This window comes from Larimichthys crocea, chromosome VII (assembly GCF_000972845.2).
Source record: "Larimichthys crocea isolate SSNF chromosome VII, L_crocea_2.0, whole genome shotgun sequence".
In the NCBI taxonomy this organism is placed as follows: Eukaryota; Metazoa; Chordata; class Actinopteri; family Sciaenidae; genus Larimichthys; species Larimichthys crocea.
Genome location: NC_040017.1, coordinates 8,221,621 through 8,237,995, shown reverse-complemented (window position 1 = coordinate 8,237,995; position 16,375 = coordinate 8,221,621). Strand labels below are relative to the sequence as shown.

Sequence of the window (16,375 nt, the reverse complement as noted above, 5' to 3'; positions counted from 1 at the left end):
CTTCACAATTTGTAAGCTATTGAAAATGTAACTAAACGGGGTACACAGGTGATACAGAGGGTAAATGTTCTGGCCCAACACCCAGTATGAGTAACATAGACGGTTATTATAGGACGCCTTGTACTGCTTTTGTAAATTGTATACAAAGTGATGAGTGAACACAAATGATCAAACTGTGTGTGCTTGCATTCAGGACTTGAACAGTCGTGCTCAGGCTGAAGTGACGATCAGAGAAGCGCTGAGGGAACTGGATTTGTGGGGAGCCGCAGCTACCTTCAACCTCACTGAGTATACAGACAGCAGCAGGCGCACTCTCACCCTCATCAAGGACTGGAAGGATATTGTCAACCAGGTAGACACATGCAAAAAAAGCAAACTGGTTTATATTAATTCTACATATTTGTCCACCCAAATAAGATGGGTGTGTTACTGGTTTTTATTAATTCTACACCCCAATAACCTCTTTTTGAGCTTTATTTGATCAAGGTGCTCTATAGGATGGGAACGCTGCAAAAGACGTCTTATTCTTGGTCAACTAAAGAGAGAATGTCGTTAAATGCAGACTGAGAAAGACTAATTAAATTTTATTTGATATTTAATAATTTATGTTCACTTTGATGCTCTAAAATTTTTATTAAGTACTTTAACACAGCAGTTAAAATGTGAGGGCTCAATATTTTCTGTTTTATAGAAAAAAAAGCTATAACAATAAGTCTAAAGTGCTTTTCAGTTTTAAACACTGAGTCATATTGTGAATACATATTTTCCTAATGAGGTTCAAAACGAAGAACATGAAAAAAAACCCGGTCCCCGATCGATACCATAGCCAAGGTGAAGCACTTTTACTCTGCCCTTCTGACATTGTCCCACCCGCCCAGGGGGAGGAAGTCTCTATTTTTATATATATATGCATTTACATTTGCAAAGGCTTCTCTAGCTGCTGTTATCGGGAATTCACATCGTTGGAATTTCCCTTTTTGATGTGTGACCACTTGAAAGGCACAAAAACATTGTCAGGCCAATGCAGGCTTATCTTCCAGCACCATTAAATTAAATCTTAAGGATTAGCAAACACTGGCTTTATCACCACTCTGTGCCCATCCAGGTGGGAGATAACCGCTGTCTACTGCAGTCTCTGAAAGACTCTCCCTACTACCACAGCTTCCAAGACAAGGTCAGGTCAAAGGCTTGAATCTATGAATATTTTATAATCTGTGTTTACAGTGTTTCATTTTTATTTTTTTGTAAATCTCTCCCAGACTCTTGTATTGGTTTATGTTTTTTGTTATTCCCATATCAAGATTTACAAATCCTTAATTAAGCAGCACTAACCAATGTTTTGTGTATATCCAGGTCAGTCTGTGGGAGGTGCGTCTATCAGACTTAGATGAGTACCTCCTGAGTCTGAATGCTATTCAGAGGCGTTGGGTTTATCTGGAGCCTATTTTTGGAAGAGGGGCATTGCCCCGGGAGGAGGCCCGCTTCAAACGGGTTGATGAAGACTTCAGGTACTGTTTATCAGAATCAGATTTATTGTCATGTAGCTTCTCACATACAAGGGGTTTGTGTTGGTGATTTGTACTACAAGATACAGATAGAATATTTCTGTACAGATTGTGCAAGCATGCACAAAGAATACACAAAACACAAATACGTTTTGATTTACTATTTAAGTTTCCAACTTTATTGTGGCTGATAGTAAGTGTAACACTAGGTGTTTCTTTTTCAGGGACTAATGGACAAACAGAATTTTTATTTATTTTTTTATTTTATTTTATTGCACATTTGATAACAAATAAATTTCTGTGTTTGTGTGTGTTCTGTGTTTAACAGGTCTATAATGTCAGACATTCAGAGAGACAACAGGGTTGTTTCTCTGAGCTCAAGGGCAGGTATCAGAAACTCCCTTGTCACCATACTGGATCAGCTGCAGCGCTGCCAAAAGTCACTTAATGAGTTCCTGGAGGTACACACATGCATTGCATTTTTGTGTGCAAAGACTATATATATATATATATATATATAACATGGGTTGTAAGCATCAAAACTTTTTTATGTCTGTGGTTGTTGCAGGAGAAGCGCTCTGCCTTCCCACGGTTCTATTTTATAGGTGATGATGATTTGTTAGAGATTCTTGGTCAGGCAACCAACCCAACTGTCATCCAGTCACACCTCAAGAAACTCTTTGCAGGTCAGAAACCTCTGTTTTGATCTATTTGTTCTTCTCATGTCGTGCTCTTCATCGTTCTATTACTTTTACTGTGATATCCTTTGTATCACGGAATCTGCTTGTGTATTATCTGGGCAGGCATCCACAGTGTCCGGTTTGATGAGCAATGCCAGCACATTGTTGCCATGTGTTCTTTGGAGGGGGAGATAGTGCCACTCAGAAACCTAATACGGATCTCCAGCCTCGTTGAGGTAAAGCCCTTGTGCAGAATTGTGTGTGAATGTATACACTGTATGCTCTGTGTTGGAAGTACAGTATATATGATTGAACACTTAAAGGTATTGCATGTATGTGTATATGTAACACACTGAAACGACAGTGTGTTTAAAATGGAACACATGAAATTTAATTTTGAAAAGAGTTTTATAGAGTTTATGGCTATGTGTGAACTGCTTTCATTCTTTCTAGGAGTGGCTAAGTGAGCTGTCTGTGGAAATGAAGGAAACTCTGAAGCACCTGCTGTATGAATGTTTGTCAGCAGGGAAGAAAGGGGAGCTGGATCCCTCACGTTACCCATCACAGGTTCACACACATCTGTATTTGAAGATCAAACATTTTTTTCCTGAATATTCCCAAAGGTTTAAAAAGTTTTCTAGTAAGAACATTTTCTGAATTACTCTGAAGTGTCTGTCTTTACTATTTATTTGCAGATTCTTTGTCTGGCTGAGCAAATCCAGTTTACAGAAGATGTGGAAAGAGCTCTTAAAGAGCAAAACTTGCAGCAGCTTGAACTGGAGCTTATGGCCAAATTAGAACACTACACAACAGTGGACACCAGTGCTGATGATAACACTAACACAGGTAGTTCTGTATGTGTTTGTATGTATAATTTACTGATTATATGTGTGTCCTTTTATTCTGGTGCAATATCTCGCAGAACTACAACACTGTCACATATTTACATCCTTTAGGTTGCATTGAATAAAAGAGGAGCTTGGTCATAGTCTTTTCATTCCAGCATCAACAAAATGAAACCTGGAAAACATGAAGTTTTAACTCAAAGCATCACTTCAAGAAAACAGAAAGCAGCCAATGTACTGACTTAAAACTAGCTGTAGCTGTTAACTAACTAGCAGCATACACACTGCCTGTGTGTATGAAGTGCCAAAACTTTAATTCCTAATTTAAAACCATCTCCCTTTTCATCCGATCTCCTATCAGAGTTTGTGTTTATGTAGGTTAGATATTTGCAGACCAGGTCCTGGTTGTCATAAGCTTTCTATCTGTCTCTCCCTCTGTTTCTCTCTCTTTATTTGTAGTTAAGTTTTAGTGCATACCAAACCTGCATACATTATCCCTAAATGTATTCAGCCATATACTCTATCTTGCTGTGCTGGTATGACTAACAAAACAACTTCTGATATCCCAGACAGAAGAATCTGAGAATAAGTACCATCCCCCAGTAACGTTTTTTGTCAAGAGGTCATTAAATATTTAGACATATTTGTGGCAAGCTAAACGGTGCTCAGGATCTTGTCCTCCTCTTTTACCCCTATTTACTTCAGTGGCAGTGTTCCTTTTTTTCTTCTTCTTCTTTTTCGGTCGCTGATCACAATCCTCATAATATTAACCTCTCTAAATTGCTGTGCTGCCCTTATAAACAATTGCTACTTGACACTTGCTTTTTGGTCTACTATCACACTCACTCTGTGTTGTTAATGACTGGAGCTTTGATCAAAATCTTGTTACTTAGAACTGAGAGATTAATGCCGGGTGACTGCTCTTGTGTGAATCTCTTGATAGCCAGTCAGACACAAGAGGCCACAGAGAAGCATTACCATTTAAAGCTGCAGAAGCAGTAGCTGACAGGCTAATTTAATGACTTGGGGCAAAATATATGGCTACATAAAGCATGACAGTGGATTTTTTTCACAGGACTTAAATTTGTAAAAAGGATTTTTAAATTTAAATCAAGGTTCCTTATCCATGCATGAGATGAAAAGCTCCCTCATAACCCTGGTAGTGGCATCATTTCACGGGACATTGCAGGCAAATTCTCAATTTCTGTGTCATATGAAAATTTATCTCTGAAAGCAATGTTTGTGCACAAAGAATTACCGAGGCCAGATTTTGTTCATCAGTTACTTAAATTTTAGGCTCCAAAGTTATGGAAGCTGTTCTACATTCAGAAAATATAGTTCAGTTTAGTTGGGACTGTCTTGCATTCAAAACTCTACCATCCACTCTGGAAATAGTACTCATTTCCATGATAACATCTCATTAAATTACTGACTCCCTTAAAACAAACCAGGTAGTCTGAAGAGGCTTTGGAGTGGCAGTACTGATTAAAGCAGCTAAAGTAATGGCAAGAAGGATAATCTAATTACCTAGTCTACATTAATGGACCATAAACCCAGGCAGGTAGTGGGAGTGATCTCCTCTTTGGCACAGAGACGAGACAGGATGGTGTACATTTGGCAAGGTAATTTTTGTGCTGCTGCGGCTAGGCTGACTTCACACACAAGGCATTCAAAGCAAAGTGTATACCCACTATAATTTAAAATATGAAAATCCAACTTCATGCACTGCATAGAATATTGGTAAAGTGCATTTCTATGTTAATATTACACAAATGACAAATATTCAGTCTTGCTGAATCCTGTACTTGACCGTATATGTTTATTATTTGTATAACTTAACCAATTTTCCCACTCTCTATTTATACATGTCTTCCTGTACAGAGTCCAGTGTCCTGCAGCTGAAGCTGAAGGCCTTGATCCTGGATATTATTCACAACATCAGTGTAGTGAAGCAACTTAATCAGGCAGGAGTTACCAGTCCTGATGCCTGGGCCTGGAAGAAGCAGCTTCGCTTCTACATGGGAACAGACAAATGCTGCCACATACATATGGTGGATGCACAATTCAGCTATACATATGAATACCAGGTGTGTATGTATGGTGGGTATGTACTTTGGATGAACTTCTCTTTTGTAATTTCCCAAATGAACACACACTGATGTTTCTGGGCCGCAGTTAACCTTTATTAGAGATTATTCAATATGTAATACTTTTTAAATGACTCAAATTATTAATAACTGCTGATTTGTTCTCTGTAGATGGACAGATTAGTTGACTCCCATTCATGATTGACATTTCAACGATACTGTGCATTCAATTTCTAAATTCTCACTGCAATTCATCAACAAATACATATTAGAAGTTCTCATGCAGGCCATGTTTCCTAACTTTAATAACTTAACATACAGTACAAAAATACCAAAAGTACACATAATGTAGTCGTAGTAGTAGTAGCAGTATAAGGCACTCATATATATTCATACATGCTTTACTTAACCCAAGCCAGAGCAGCAATTGAGTTATAGATAGTTGTTGGGTATCAAGTGTGTTGCAAGCAGGAACCTCCACTAGTACCACTAAAATAAAACATCCTAAAATGCACTGGTTTCAGCAGAGAATTTTGAAGGTAGAGGATCTTTAATGCTGTAAGGAATTGCTAGATTGTTTGTCAGTCAGGTTCTCACAAAACATTTTTCCAGGAGTGTGCCTGAAGTTCTTATTGTTTACCATCTGGGGGCAGTGTTTATACATAGATGAGGAGCACAGAAAATGGCTTGCTTTATGTTTTATTTAAAAAAACACAAGCTAGATTCAGTCTCACTCATTTTCATTTTCTTTACGTGTTCTTCATTTGGTTTTCATTCTCCCCTTTCTTAATCCATCATCTGTCTGTTTCTGTTTATCTTCTACTGGCTTCTTTCCCTCTTTTTTGTACACCCCCATCCTCAATCCTCCATATCTTTACCTCTGTCTGGGCATCTCACCGTGTTTCTGTCTCTTCCTTTCTCACGTTATCGCTCACTTTCTTCTACATCCTACCCCTCCTGTCTCCCAGGGGAATGCGGCTAAGCTGGTGCACACTCCTCTGACTGATAAGTGCTACCTCACTCTGACTCAGGCCATGAAGATGGGTCTTGGGGGGAACCCCTATGGGCCTGCTGGCACAGGCAAGACAGAGTCGGTCAAAGCCCTTGGGGGGCTGTTTGGGCGCCAAGTCCTGGTCTTCAACTGTGATGAGGTATCAAGATGCTCTCAGAGAGTATGTGATTTAATGTGCCAGCTACAGAGCAGCACACTATGCAGTGAACATAATCTGTATAATTGTGATCATTTAACTTGTGACCACACACAAATAGGACTGGTAATTGAGAACAACTGTCAATGAAAACAGTTTAAAGGATCTTCTTTCTAAGTTGCATCTGTCTGTTTTTCAGGGTATCGACGTGAAGTCAATGGGACGAATCTTTGTGGGTTTGGTGAAGTGTGGAGCATGGGGCTGCTTTGACGAGTTTAACCGCTTAGAGGAGGCAGTGTTGTCTGCAGTTTCCATGCAAATTCAGGCCATTCAAGATTCCCTTAAACATCACAAGAACAGATGTGATTTGTTGGGGAAAGAGGTCAGAAAATACGAATAGAAGTTGAGTTGTTGCCTTCCTGTCAATAAATTGATCAGTTATTTATTCATCCATTGTGGAATTTGTTAGGTCATTAACCATCAAGCAATCTAGCATCTAGCATAAAATATTTATTATTAGTGACATAATATTTTATAACATGTTTTCTTCATCACCCAGGTGGAATTGGACCCAAACTCTGGAGTGTTCATCACATTGAACCCAGCAGGAAAAGGCTACGGAGGCAGACAGAAGCTTCCAGACAACCTAAAGCAGCTGTTCAGACCTGTGGCCATGAGCAGGCCAGACAATGAGCTCATTGCTGAGGTCATCCTCTACTCTGAGGGCTTCAAAAATGGAGAAATGCTGGGGCGCAAACTGGTTGCAATTTTCAACCTTGCCAGGTAGAAATTTGTGGTTATGTTTTTTAGGTTTGGGTCAGAATTGAGGTTGGTGGGCATAGTAACATCTATTTTATTACATTGTCTGTAAACCTGAAAACATTTTCCTTTTATTTGTGTGTCCAGGGAGCTGTTGACTCCACAGCAGCACTATGACTGGGGTTTGCGTGCTCTGAAGACAGTGCTGAAGGCCTGTGGCAGTCTCCTGCAGCAACAGAGGAGGAGTCAGGAGAAGGACAAGAGTAAGACTCCCTCTGGCTATTTTTTTATTTTTAAAGTACAATATTTCTGGGAGGCATTTTTACTATTCCAATAGTGGAGTGTAACAAAAAGTTAGGAGAAAGTGGGTGCCTCGTTGTCCATGACCTCGAGTCAAATTCATTGCTACCAAAAGTACAACAACAACTACACGTAGTACAACAACTACTCAATACCACAAATATAGTACAAACATGTATCAATGGAGAGTGTCACAGATGCTACATCTGGTCATAAGCTTGCTGCTAAGTAGATTTCTGTTGTTTAAGGCAGCATACTATCTTTTTCAGGCACCAGTACAGTGATTTAGTAAGACCTAAACTCTATAGCCTGACCAAAATGTGTTTTTTTGAGGCAGACACTAACAGTGTATTGACAGTTTGACAGAAATTCAAAAAACTGGTACCAATACACAGTATCTGCATTAATCTAATATGCCCTAATATACTGTATCTACCTCTACAAACAACCCTCAGTGAGTTAATCCAGCATGAAACACAACGAGCACTATGTGCAGGATGCACAATCAATACATATATGAGCAATTATTCTACACAATTTACTCAATGTATTTGTAACAAGTGTCATTGTAAAAGTCCTCCAGTGTCAGTACTTGTATCATTACTGATAATGAGAAAAAAAAATACAGGTTTGACATGTCTTCAATGCTCAGTATGAGAATTTATTCATGCTTGATAGGTGGAAAAAATAATACAGTAATAAAGTAGAAGTCCATCAAGGAACACCAATAGACACATGCAGCAATAGTTCAGATCATGTACGTGTGCATGTGATATTGTCATTTTTGTATTGTTTGCTGTTTTAGAGTATTTGAATACTTTATTCTTATTCGTATTTATAGACAAGCCCAGTTCAGATTTATAAAGCCTAGATAGAAAAAAATAAATAAAGTAATATTTCTAGGGGACTTCTAAAGTCATTGTTGATTTGAACATCAGCTACTAAATATCTGAACATTGTGCTCAGTGGTTCAGAAACCAGATTATTGAATCAGTAATCAATGTCATATTTACTGTGACATAATATACAGTAAATTGAAATGTATCAACATTTTAAGTCTACATAAGAGCTTTTATCAATAAGGTTTCAACATGTTTTTGAAATGTTAATCTTACTTCCACTCTCATGTCATATTTTAGTTCACAACTAATCACTAATCACTGATGCATATGTGAATGAATGTGACGACATATTAGGCTGATATGGAAACAGGATATTTCAGGAACTGCAAAACTTATTTTTAATTACATTCAAGTGATCTCAGAACACAAAATGTTGTAGATGATTTGATATATTTTTTTAAATAATTAAATTTTAAAGTACCAAGTACTATAGGAAGGTTGCGTACCACCAGTGGTACTTGTATCACAGTTTGAGAACCAGTGGATTAGAGAGTAAGGTGATGCTTAATCTCTACCAAGCAGGGTCACACTGCAAAATGTTTTGATATTGTCTCTAAACATGGATATCTCTTAAATTCAACACTACACATGAGTGTACTTGAAAAGCAAAAGGCTCTATTGACCAGCACTTTCTCTTTACACCTGCTGTTGTCCTTGGCCTCTAAATCCTCTAATCCAGACATGCCATCAATTGACATTTAGCCCAAATGCTCCCCTTAAAATGTTTCTTCCCTTGGGCTTTCCACTTGTCTGTACTTTTGTCCTTCTCATTCCCAAACACTTGGCCAAAGTTCTGTTGTTTACCTCTTCAGTACCTCTTTCCCCACCCTCTTCTGACCTCTTGTTAGCTCTCTCTCTGATACCTGACTGTTAAAGCTGCTCTCGCCCCACTCGTTTCCACTCGCCGCCCTCTGTTTCTCACCCCCATTTTCATGTCCTTGCTTTTCAATACTTCCCCCATCTCTCTTTTTATTTTCCTCTCTGCCTTTTCTTGAACCATTCTCTTTCTCTCTTTCAAATCCTACTGTTCTACGACTCACCCTTTATCTGTCCAACACACACACACACACACACGTACACACACATCACATGCCCTCCTGTCTGGCGCTGAATCCCCAAGGTTTTTTTTTTTGTGTTTATCTCTATGTGTAGTCTGGCCAAGTGTTCCTCCCTGCTGTGAAAAAACAACACATTTGTGCCTGCAGGGAAGGCCAGCATCTTTGGAGAAGAAAACAAAAGTATTGACAAACTCTTAAATCATGACAGGCTTTGGTAATTAGCTCTTTTATAACAGGGGGATGTGCAAGAGCAAAGCAGTTATGGCTGGACAAGTTAATTGACACAACCTTGTGTTTTTCCTCCATCAAGCCTGCAATCTTTTTTTTTTATTTTTTTTTTTTACTTCATTTCCTGCATAAAGTCTTTTTTCACCAGTATAAAACAATTTAATTTAATCCTTATTCAAATATTATTTTACATAACAATCGTATTTTGCATTTGAATGGAAATTAAATCAGTCTTTTGTTTTTTATCTACCTTCAGTTCAGGAGAGTAGTCTGGTGGTGCAGGCATTGAGACTGAACACCATGTCCAAGCTGACGTTTGCCGATAGCACTCGGTTTGATGCTCTGGTCAGAGATGTCTTCTCAGGGGTTAATTTCACTGACGTGGAGGACCAGATACTAATGCATGCACTGGAACAAGTCTACAAGGAGGCACGACTTGAACTTATACCCAGTCAGGTGTGTATGCGTGCATGCGTCTGTTTATATGTCTAATATACACCTTACTGTAATGATACACAACATGAACTGTGAACTAGTGTTGTACACAGTTGGATAGTTTGTTAGAATGATGGTGAAAAAAATTACAATTGTGGACTGTTTTTACATCTCCGTGTAGCTGAAGAAGGCACTGGAGCTGAATGAACAGCTGAGACAGCGTATGGGAGTAGTCATTGTAGGGCCAAGTGGAGCAGGGAAGTCTACACTCTGGAGGATGCTGAGGGCCGCTCTCAGCAAGACAGGCAAAGTGGTGAGTAAGAGATAAACTAAACCGCCTACCAAGGTTTCATTCACCAATTCACACAGTACATATAATTTGACATGAAGCCTAAAAATATATTCAAAATGCTGTAAATTTACATTGTGTAAGCTTTGGGTTCAGGTATTTTTTAGCATATAAAGGAGTTTGAAAAACATTCTTTTCAAAGTCTGTGGGTTGACTTTGACTAATGCTGTTTTTTTTTTTTTAGGTGAAGCAGTACACAATGAATCCTAAGGCTATGCCCAGACAACAGCTGCTGGGACATATAGACATGGACACCAGAGAATGGGCTGATGGCGTCCTCACACATAGTGCTCGCAATGTGGTCAGAGAACCACAGGGTAAGAAATCTTCCTTAACCAAACTTTTAACAGCTGGGATGTTTACTTTGCGTTCATGTACTGTATGTATCTACAGTATGCAGTAGTATACAGCATATGCATTCCTGTGATTTCTAGAGGTGAGCTCATGGATTGTATGCGATGGCGACATCGACCCAGAGTGGATTGAGAGTCTGAACTCTGTGCTTGATGATAATCGACTGTTGACCATGCCTAGCGGAGAACGCATCCAGTTCGGACCCAATGTTAACTTCCTGTTTGAGACTCACGACCTTAGTTGTGCCTCACCAGCCACCATATCACGCATGGGCATGATCTTTCTCAGGTCAGTCAGCACATACATGCAGTCTTAAGTATTTATTTATATCACCATTTTTGTTTAACCTCCTGCTTTTCTCACTTGTATCCCCAGTGACGAGGACATTGATGTGGGTGCCTTGTTGAAGTCTTGGTTAAAGGGTCAGCCAGAGGAGTGTTGCAGCAATCTAGAAAACTGGTTAGGAGACTACTTCCAGCGAGCCCTGGACTGGGTCCTCAAACAGGTATCCTTTGCTCTCTCTGTCTTATACACACTGGCTCAAAAATAAACTGTCAAACTGTTTTAGTGTTCTGAGTTTTAAACATACTTTGAACAGGTACTTGGCAGTACTGACATGTTTTTGCATGCACTTAACATCAGTGTAGGACATTTTGAAGATGACCTACACATTTATTGATCAGTGTTTAACTATTGTGATAAATTCCCAAATCGTTTTTGACTAATCAGCAGGCTCAGTTGGTAGATCCAGTTATCATATCCTGTTTAGTTAAGTAACACTTACATACTGGGTGTCTTTTATTTCTCATGTTTCATTTCAAACTCTTCGTAGATTTTTAATTCCTCTTTTTGCCTTTCATCAGAATGACTTTGTGGTGGAGACTAGTCTGGTGGGTACAGTGTTCAATGGTCTGTCACACCTCAACGCTGTGACAGAGAGAGGTCAGTTCATTGTTGGTCTTCTTAGAGGTTTGGGAGGAAACCTCAACCTTAAAACGCGACGGGAGTTTGCCAAAGAGGTGAGGACACCTGTATTTTTGTATGGGCAGAGGACGACTGTGAAAGCAGTTTAGTTTTAGGATTGAAATTGCATTTGTGTCTAATGTCTCGAAAATAGCAGGGTGAGTCATCAAGTACTAATGAACGATATGCACCTGATGGAGAACTTTATTGTAATGCCACTACTCACATCGCATCATCAGTCCTGGTTTTAATATGTGCTCTTTTTTCTTTGTCCATCTGTAGTTGCTGAGCTGGGCCAGGGAAAGCCCACCAGACATCAAAAAACCATTAGATACCTACTATGACTCTGACAGAGGCCAGCTTGCAGCCTACACATTTCAGCGTCCCGAGGGTCTCACACTGGAGCAGCTCTCTCATACACATACTCTACCGGTGATTGAGACTCCCGACATGCAGAGAGGTCTGCAGTGTTTCTCTCCGTGGCTCACCGCTCAGCACAGGCAGCCCTTCATGGTAGTAGGGCCAGAGGGATGTGGAAAAGGGTAAATTATGCACATGCAGAAATGCATGCACACAGAAAACATGAACATTTACATAATCAGGCAAGAGGAGGCATTTACACACACTCTTGCCATATATGTATGGACATATGGTATATATATATATTCACAAAATTGCACACAAACCTAAAATCTGGATTTAAACACAAAAATACATGCTTTTTTTAAAACCTAATTTGGAAATTCATTGAACTTGTTGCTCTGGTATGATTGCTGGCTATATCTTACATTTACTTATTTAGCAACATTGCCATGATTGTTGGATTGTATCTTTTATCAAATGGCAGTCTTTGTAAACAGCTTAAGTTGTTCCAGGCAAAGCACATGTTGATCTGATGGTGAAAAAAGAGTTGGTGAGGTCAAAGTGGAAAGGGGGAATTGTGGATTGTAAGGCAGAGGCACTCAAATGTGGACACTCAAAATAACACAAGAACGCCATCAACACTGATATCAAAGCTTCTTTTATTCAATACTTGACCTTTCACATATAAGCACTGACACGTCCGAAAAAAGATAAGATCTGCATGTGCAGTGTATGTGCTCAGGCTTGTGCATGTGTACACAGAGAGTCGTTGCCTTCCAGAATAATTGCTTCCCTCCTCAGGGGGTTGAAGATCAAGGGTCACTCAGTTTGCCTTTAACACTCTATTTCAGTCTTACTCAATGTCTCCTTTTCTCATCCTCTTGTCTTGCCTCGATACGTCTGAAAGTTCACTATGCCAATGAGACGCTGGGTTTGTCAGCTTACTCTTTTGATTTCTAATTAATTTACTCACACATACACTGGAAGGAGCGTACATACACATGCATGCACATAATTTACTTTCCAATTATTTTCTCTCTCTGTTTTGTTCCCTCTCAAAATGTCTCCCTTTGCCTTTGGGTTTGTTCTGACAAACACTGTTCTCTAGATCCCAAGTGGCTCTCTTAAATACACCACAAACACATTTCTTCTGATCCTTTTCTGTGGCCCCGGCAGCATCTTAAACATATTTGAGACGTATAAAAGACACAGCATTTATTAATTTGGCTAAAAAAATCAAAGAGTGTTTTTTCTTGACCTTTTTATGTTTTGTTTTCTTTCTAGCATGCTCCTGCGCTATGCCTTTTCTCGGCAGCGATCCACCCAAGTTGCTGTAGTTCACTGCAGCGCCCAGACCTCATCTCGTCACGTCCTGCAAAAGCTCAGCCAGACTTGTCTGTTGCTCAGCTCTAACACTGGTCGAGTCTTCAGACCCAAAGACTGTGAGAACCTGGTGCTCTACCTAAAAGACATCAACCTACCCAAACCTGACAAGTGGGGGACCAGCAACCTCACTGCCTTCCTGCAACAGGTAGAGAGGATACATAAACAAATAAATGAAGGCAAATAAAATACCAAATTAATGAATGGATGATGAGTATAGTTTAAATCTTAATGTCCACCCTTAGATGCTCAGACTTTGACACTGATTCCTATATGTTCAATGTCTCTCTGTAATTCCTCCAGGCGTTGACGTATAAGGGGTTCTATGATGAAAATCTGGAGTGGGTGAGTCTTGAGAACATCCAGGTGGTGGCCTCCATGTCAACAGGGGGTGCGGTCGGCAGCCATTCACTCACCTCCCGCTTCTCATCTATAGTCCGCATCTGCACTATAGAGTAAGTATAATGCAAATTAACTTGACACATTTCCAAACAGCCTGCAATAAACATGCATTTGCATACATGCCCTCTAAATTCTGTCATCCCTCAACTCTCTCTGTTTCTCTGCTTTGCTGTCACTCTCACTCTAACTCTGACAATGATCCCTTCTCTTTTTATTTTCCTACATCCATTTATTTCTCTGCCTCTTTGCCTCTGCCTTTAGCTATCCAGACAGGGAGCAGCTGCAGACTATCTACTCAGCATACCTGCAGCCAGTTCTCCAGCATAGCCTGGGCAGCCAGGCATCCTGGGCCAGCACAGGGAAAACACACCAGCTGGCTGGTTCTCTTGTGCAGCTCTATGAACAGGTATCGACTTGAACAGGATGTTCATTCAGGTTCACATTTGTAACAATGTAGCCTTTATCATTGAAGACTCTGATTGGAATTTGAGTGATGCCACATAAAATCCACCGTTGTTCCTTAGCAGAAGAGAAGCTCACAGAGGCTGAACACTGACTGATGAACGTGATCAGGAAGAAATCTACAACCACATCCATTTGCACCAAAAATAAAACCACACAGCCTTGCTTTAAAAACAAATAGCCGTTCTTTGAATTCATGGGTTTTGGTTAAGTGCCTAGCAGTGTTTTGTGCAAGTTGAGTTTATAGAAGTATATATATATGTAGTACAGAGGATCTTATGTATAACATGCGACTGTGGAATGAGATTAGTTGTTGTGATTTTGTGTAGATGTTAAAAACATCAGGATTAACTTTGTACATTTACAGTTGACTGTAAACAGTTACATTAGCACGTCTGGCTCCTTTATTTAACCTCATGAGATTTTGTTCAGCATCTCACTGTGGATCACACTTAATTATTGTCACAAATGTCACATACTTAATGATGTGACATTTTCAAGTAATAATTGGATACACTTGTTGTGTCTCAGGGGTCTTCTGCCATTTAACATCGTACTGTATGTAAAGGTTTGTTGTTAAACATTCCTGAGCTGTTTATTATATTGCAGTATTTCAACAAAAATGGATTTTGCCATTGAATTACAAAGATTTTAACAAAACCTAGTCTTATGTGATGCATTTTTACAAGCCAGAATTGTTTATTGTGTCTAGGAAATTGTACAGGAGCAGGCTATCAGTAAATGAAGCCCCATACCGTGCGTTCCAAATTGCCTCTCTGAACACAAATTGTGCTTTTAGAGGTTAAATATCTGTGTCACATTTTATGTTGATAAAACATAAATACTGTATAATGGTACTTGCATTGTTGAATTACTATAAATTGGACCGTCAATTCAGCATATATTCAATTGCTAATGAATTTTGTCCTATGTATGTGTCACCCATCTCCCCGTATGTCTTTCCTCTCAGGTGAAAGCCAAATTTACAGTCGATGACCACAGCCACTACCTATTTACCCCCTGCATCCTCACAGAATGGGTTCTCAGCCTGCTTCGATATGACCTCACTGCAGGTAACCAAACACACATGCAAGAATGCACACGTATTTATATGTGTGTGTAAGATTCGATGTAATAATTAGGTACACTCAGACTTTCTGTAAGTTACAAAACAAGTAAAAAACTTTCAGCCTCTATTGAGACCCAGACTCAGAAGAAGTTTTTATTATTTTATTTTTTTACTTTTGTAATGTAGGAACCCTCAAGAATCAGACCCATGGCGCATAAAAGACTTTTTTTTTTCACAATTTCAGATGCGCTGCTATATGCAAACAAAAACAGAAAGTTGAACTTGATGATCGGCTGGTTTTCTATTAATTCCTTAGAGTCCTCACATAGAATATATTTGCTGCCACTGAGAAACATAAAGCATTAGTAACTCAGTCAGTTTTGATGCCAGAATCAAAAAGCCTGCTCCAGATGGCTTAGTTTCTTGTCAGTATTGTTTTTTCTCAGAGCCACTGTTTCCAACTCTTACTCTTTTCTTCATTCGATCTTTCTCTTACTGCCTCCTCTCTCCTATTTCCTCACTTCCTCTCTGTCACTCGTCTGTCTCCCCCTCTTTTATCATCCTCTCCCTTTGCTGTCCTTTCATCTTTCCCTCTGTCACTCTTTCACTCCTACTGCAATGTGTTCCTGCTGTGATAGTGAGTCCAATCATTTATTTTAATTAAACACGTCAGTGGACAAACTTCTCTTTTCCCGTGCTCATCATTTTTTAACTTGCTCTTACCTCTTCCTCCCTCTTTTATCTTCTGCTCGCTGCTTACCTTCTTTTTGGTATGTTAACCCCCCTCTTTTCATGTGTTATTCTGTGACTGTGTTCATGTTTGTGAGTTTGACTGTGCATGTGATCAAAATGAATATAACAATGACATAATGTAATTCTGATACTGTAGTGTCAGCTTCCCTAATTCTGTTGTTTGAAATTTAAAATAACAATGTATTAACTGGCAATGTGAAAACAATGTGACAATGTAAGAGGGAACCTACAGAGAATAGTCACCTAAAGTTGATGCTCCACTCAGCTTTTATAGCAAGTTTCAGCTCATTATTTATTGGCCTGGTTTTTAAACTGAAATTTAAGTGAATG

At 39.3% G+C, this 16,375-nt stretch overlaps 1 protein-coding gene across 1 annotated transcript in view; it reads left to right on the top strand.

The window, feature by feature from the left end:
* LOC104920114 (cytoplasmic dynein 2 heavy chain 1) overlaps nucleotides 1-16,375 on the top strand; it is a 61,920-nt gene that overhangs the window by 14,911 nt on the left and 30,634 nt on the right. Inside the window, exons 28-51 of the mRNA XM_027280204.1 lie at nucleotides 194-352; nucleotides 1,106-1,174; nucleotides 1,354-1,508; nucleotides 1,834-1,966; nucleotides 2,074-2,191; nucleotides 2,309-2,421; nucleotides 2,639-2,752; nucleotides 2,881-3,031; nucleotides 4,912-5,117; nucleotides 6,086-6,268; nucleotides 6,465-6,647; nucleotides 6,825-7,048; nucleotides 7,172-7,287; nucleotides 9,769-9,968; nucleotides 10,129-10,260; nucleotides 10,481-10,613; nucleotides 10,731-10,938; nucleotides 11,026-11,155; nucleotides 11,514-11,669; nucleotides 11,896-12,155; nucleotides 13,261-13,507; nucleotides 13,663-13,814; nucleotides 14,023-14,167; nucleotides 15,194-15,296. Of these exons, the coding sequence (XP_027136005.1) occupies nucleotides 194-352; nucleotides 1,106-1,174; nucleotides 1,354-1,508; nucleotides 1,834-1,966; nucleotides 2,074-2,191; nucleotides 2,309-2,421; nucleotides 2,639-2,752; nucleotides 2,881-3,031; nucleotides 4,912-5,117; nucleotides 6,086-6,268; nucleotides 6,465-6,647; nucleotides 6,825-7,048; nucleotides 7,172-7,287; nucleotides 9,769-9,968; nucleotides 10,129-10,260; nucleotides 10,481-10,613; nucleotides 10,731-10,938; nucleotides 11,026-11,155; nucleotides 11,514-11,669; nucleotides 11,896-12,155; nucleotides 13,261-13,507; nucleotides 13,663-13,814; nucleotides 14,023-14,167; nucleotides 15,194-15,296 (3,790 nt within the window). The remainder of the gene's footprint in view (nucleotides 1-193; nucleotides 353-1,105; nucleotides 1,175-1,353; nucleotides 1,509-1,833; nucleotides 1,967-2,073; nucleotides 2,192-2,308; nucleotides 2,422-2,638; nucleotides 2,753-2,880; nucleotides 3,032-4,911; nucleotides 5,118-6,085; nucleotides 6,269-6,464; nucleotides 6,648-6,824; nucleotides 7,049-7,171; nucleotides 7,288-9,768; nucleotides 9,969-10,128; nucleotides 10,261-10,480; nucleotides 10,614-10,730; nucleotides 10,939-11,025; nucleotides 11,156-11,513; nucleotides 11,670-11,895; nucleotides 12,156-13,260; nucleotides 13,508-13,662; nucleotides 13,815-14,022; nucleotides 14,168-15,193; nucleotides 15,297-16,375) is intronic.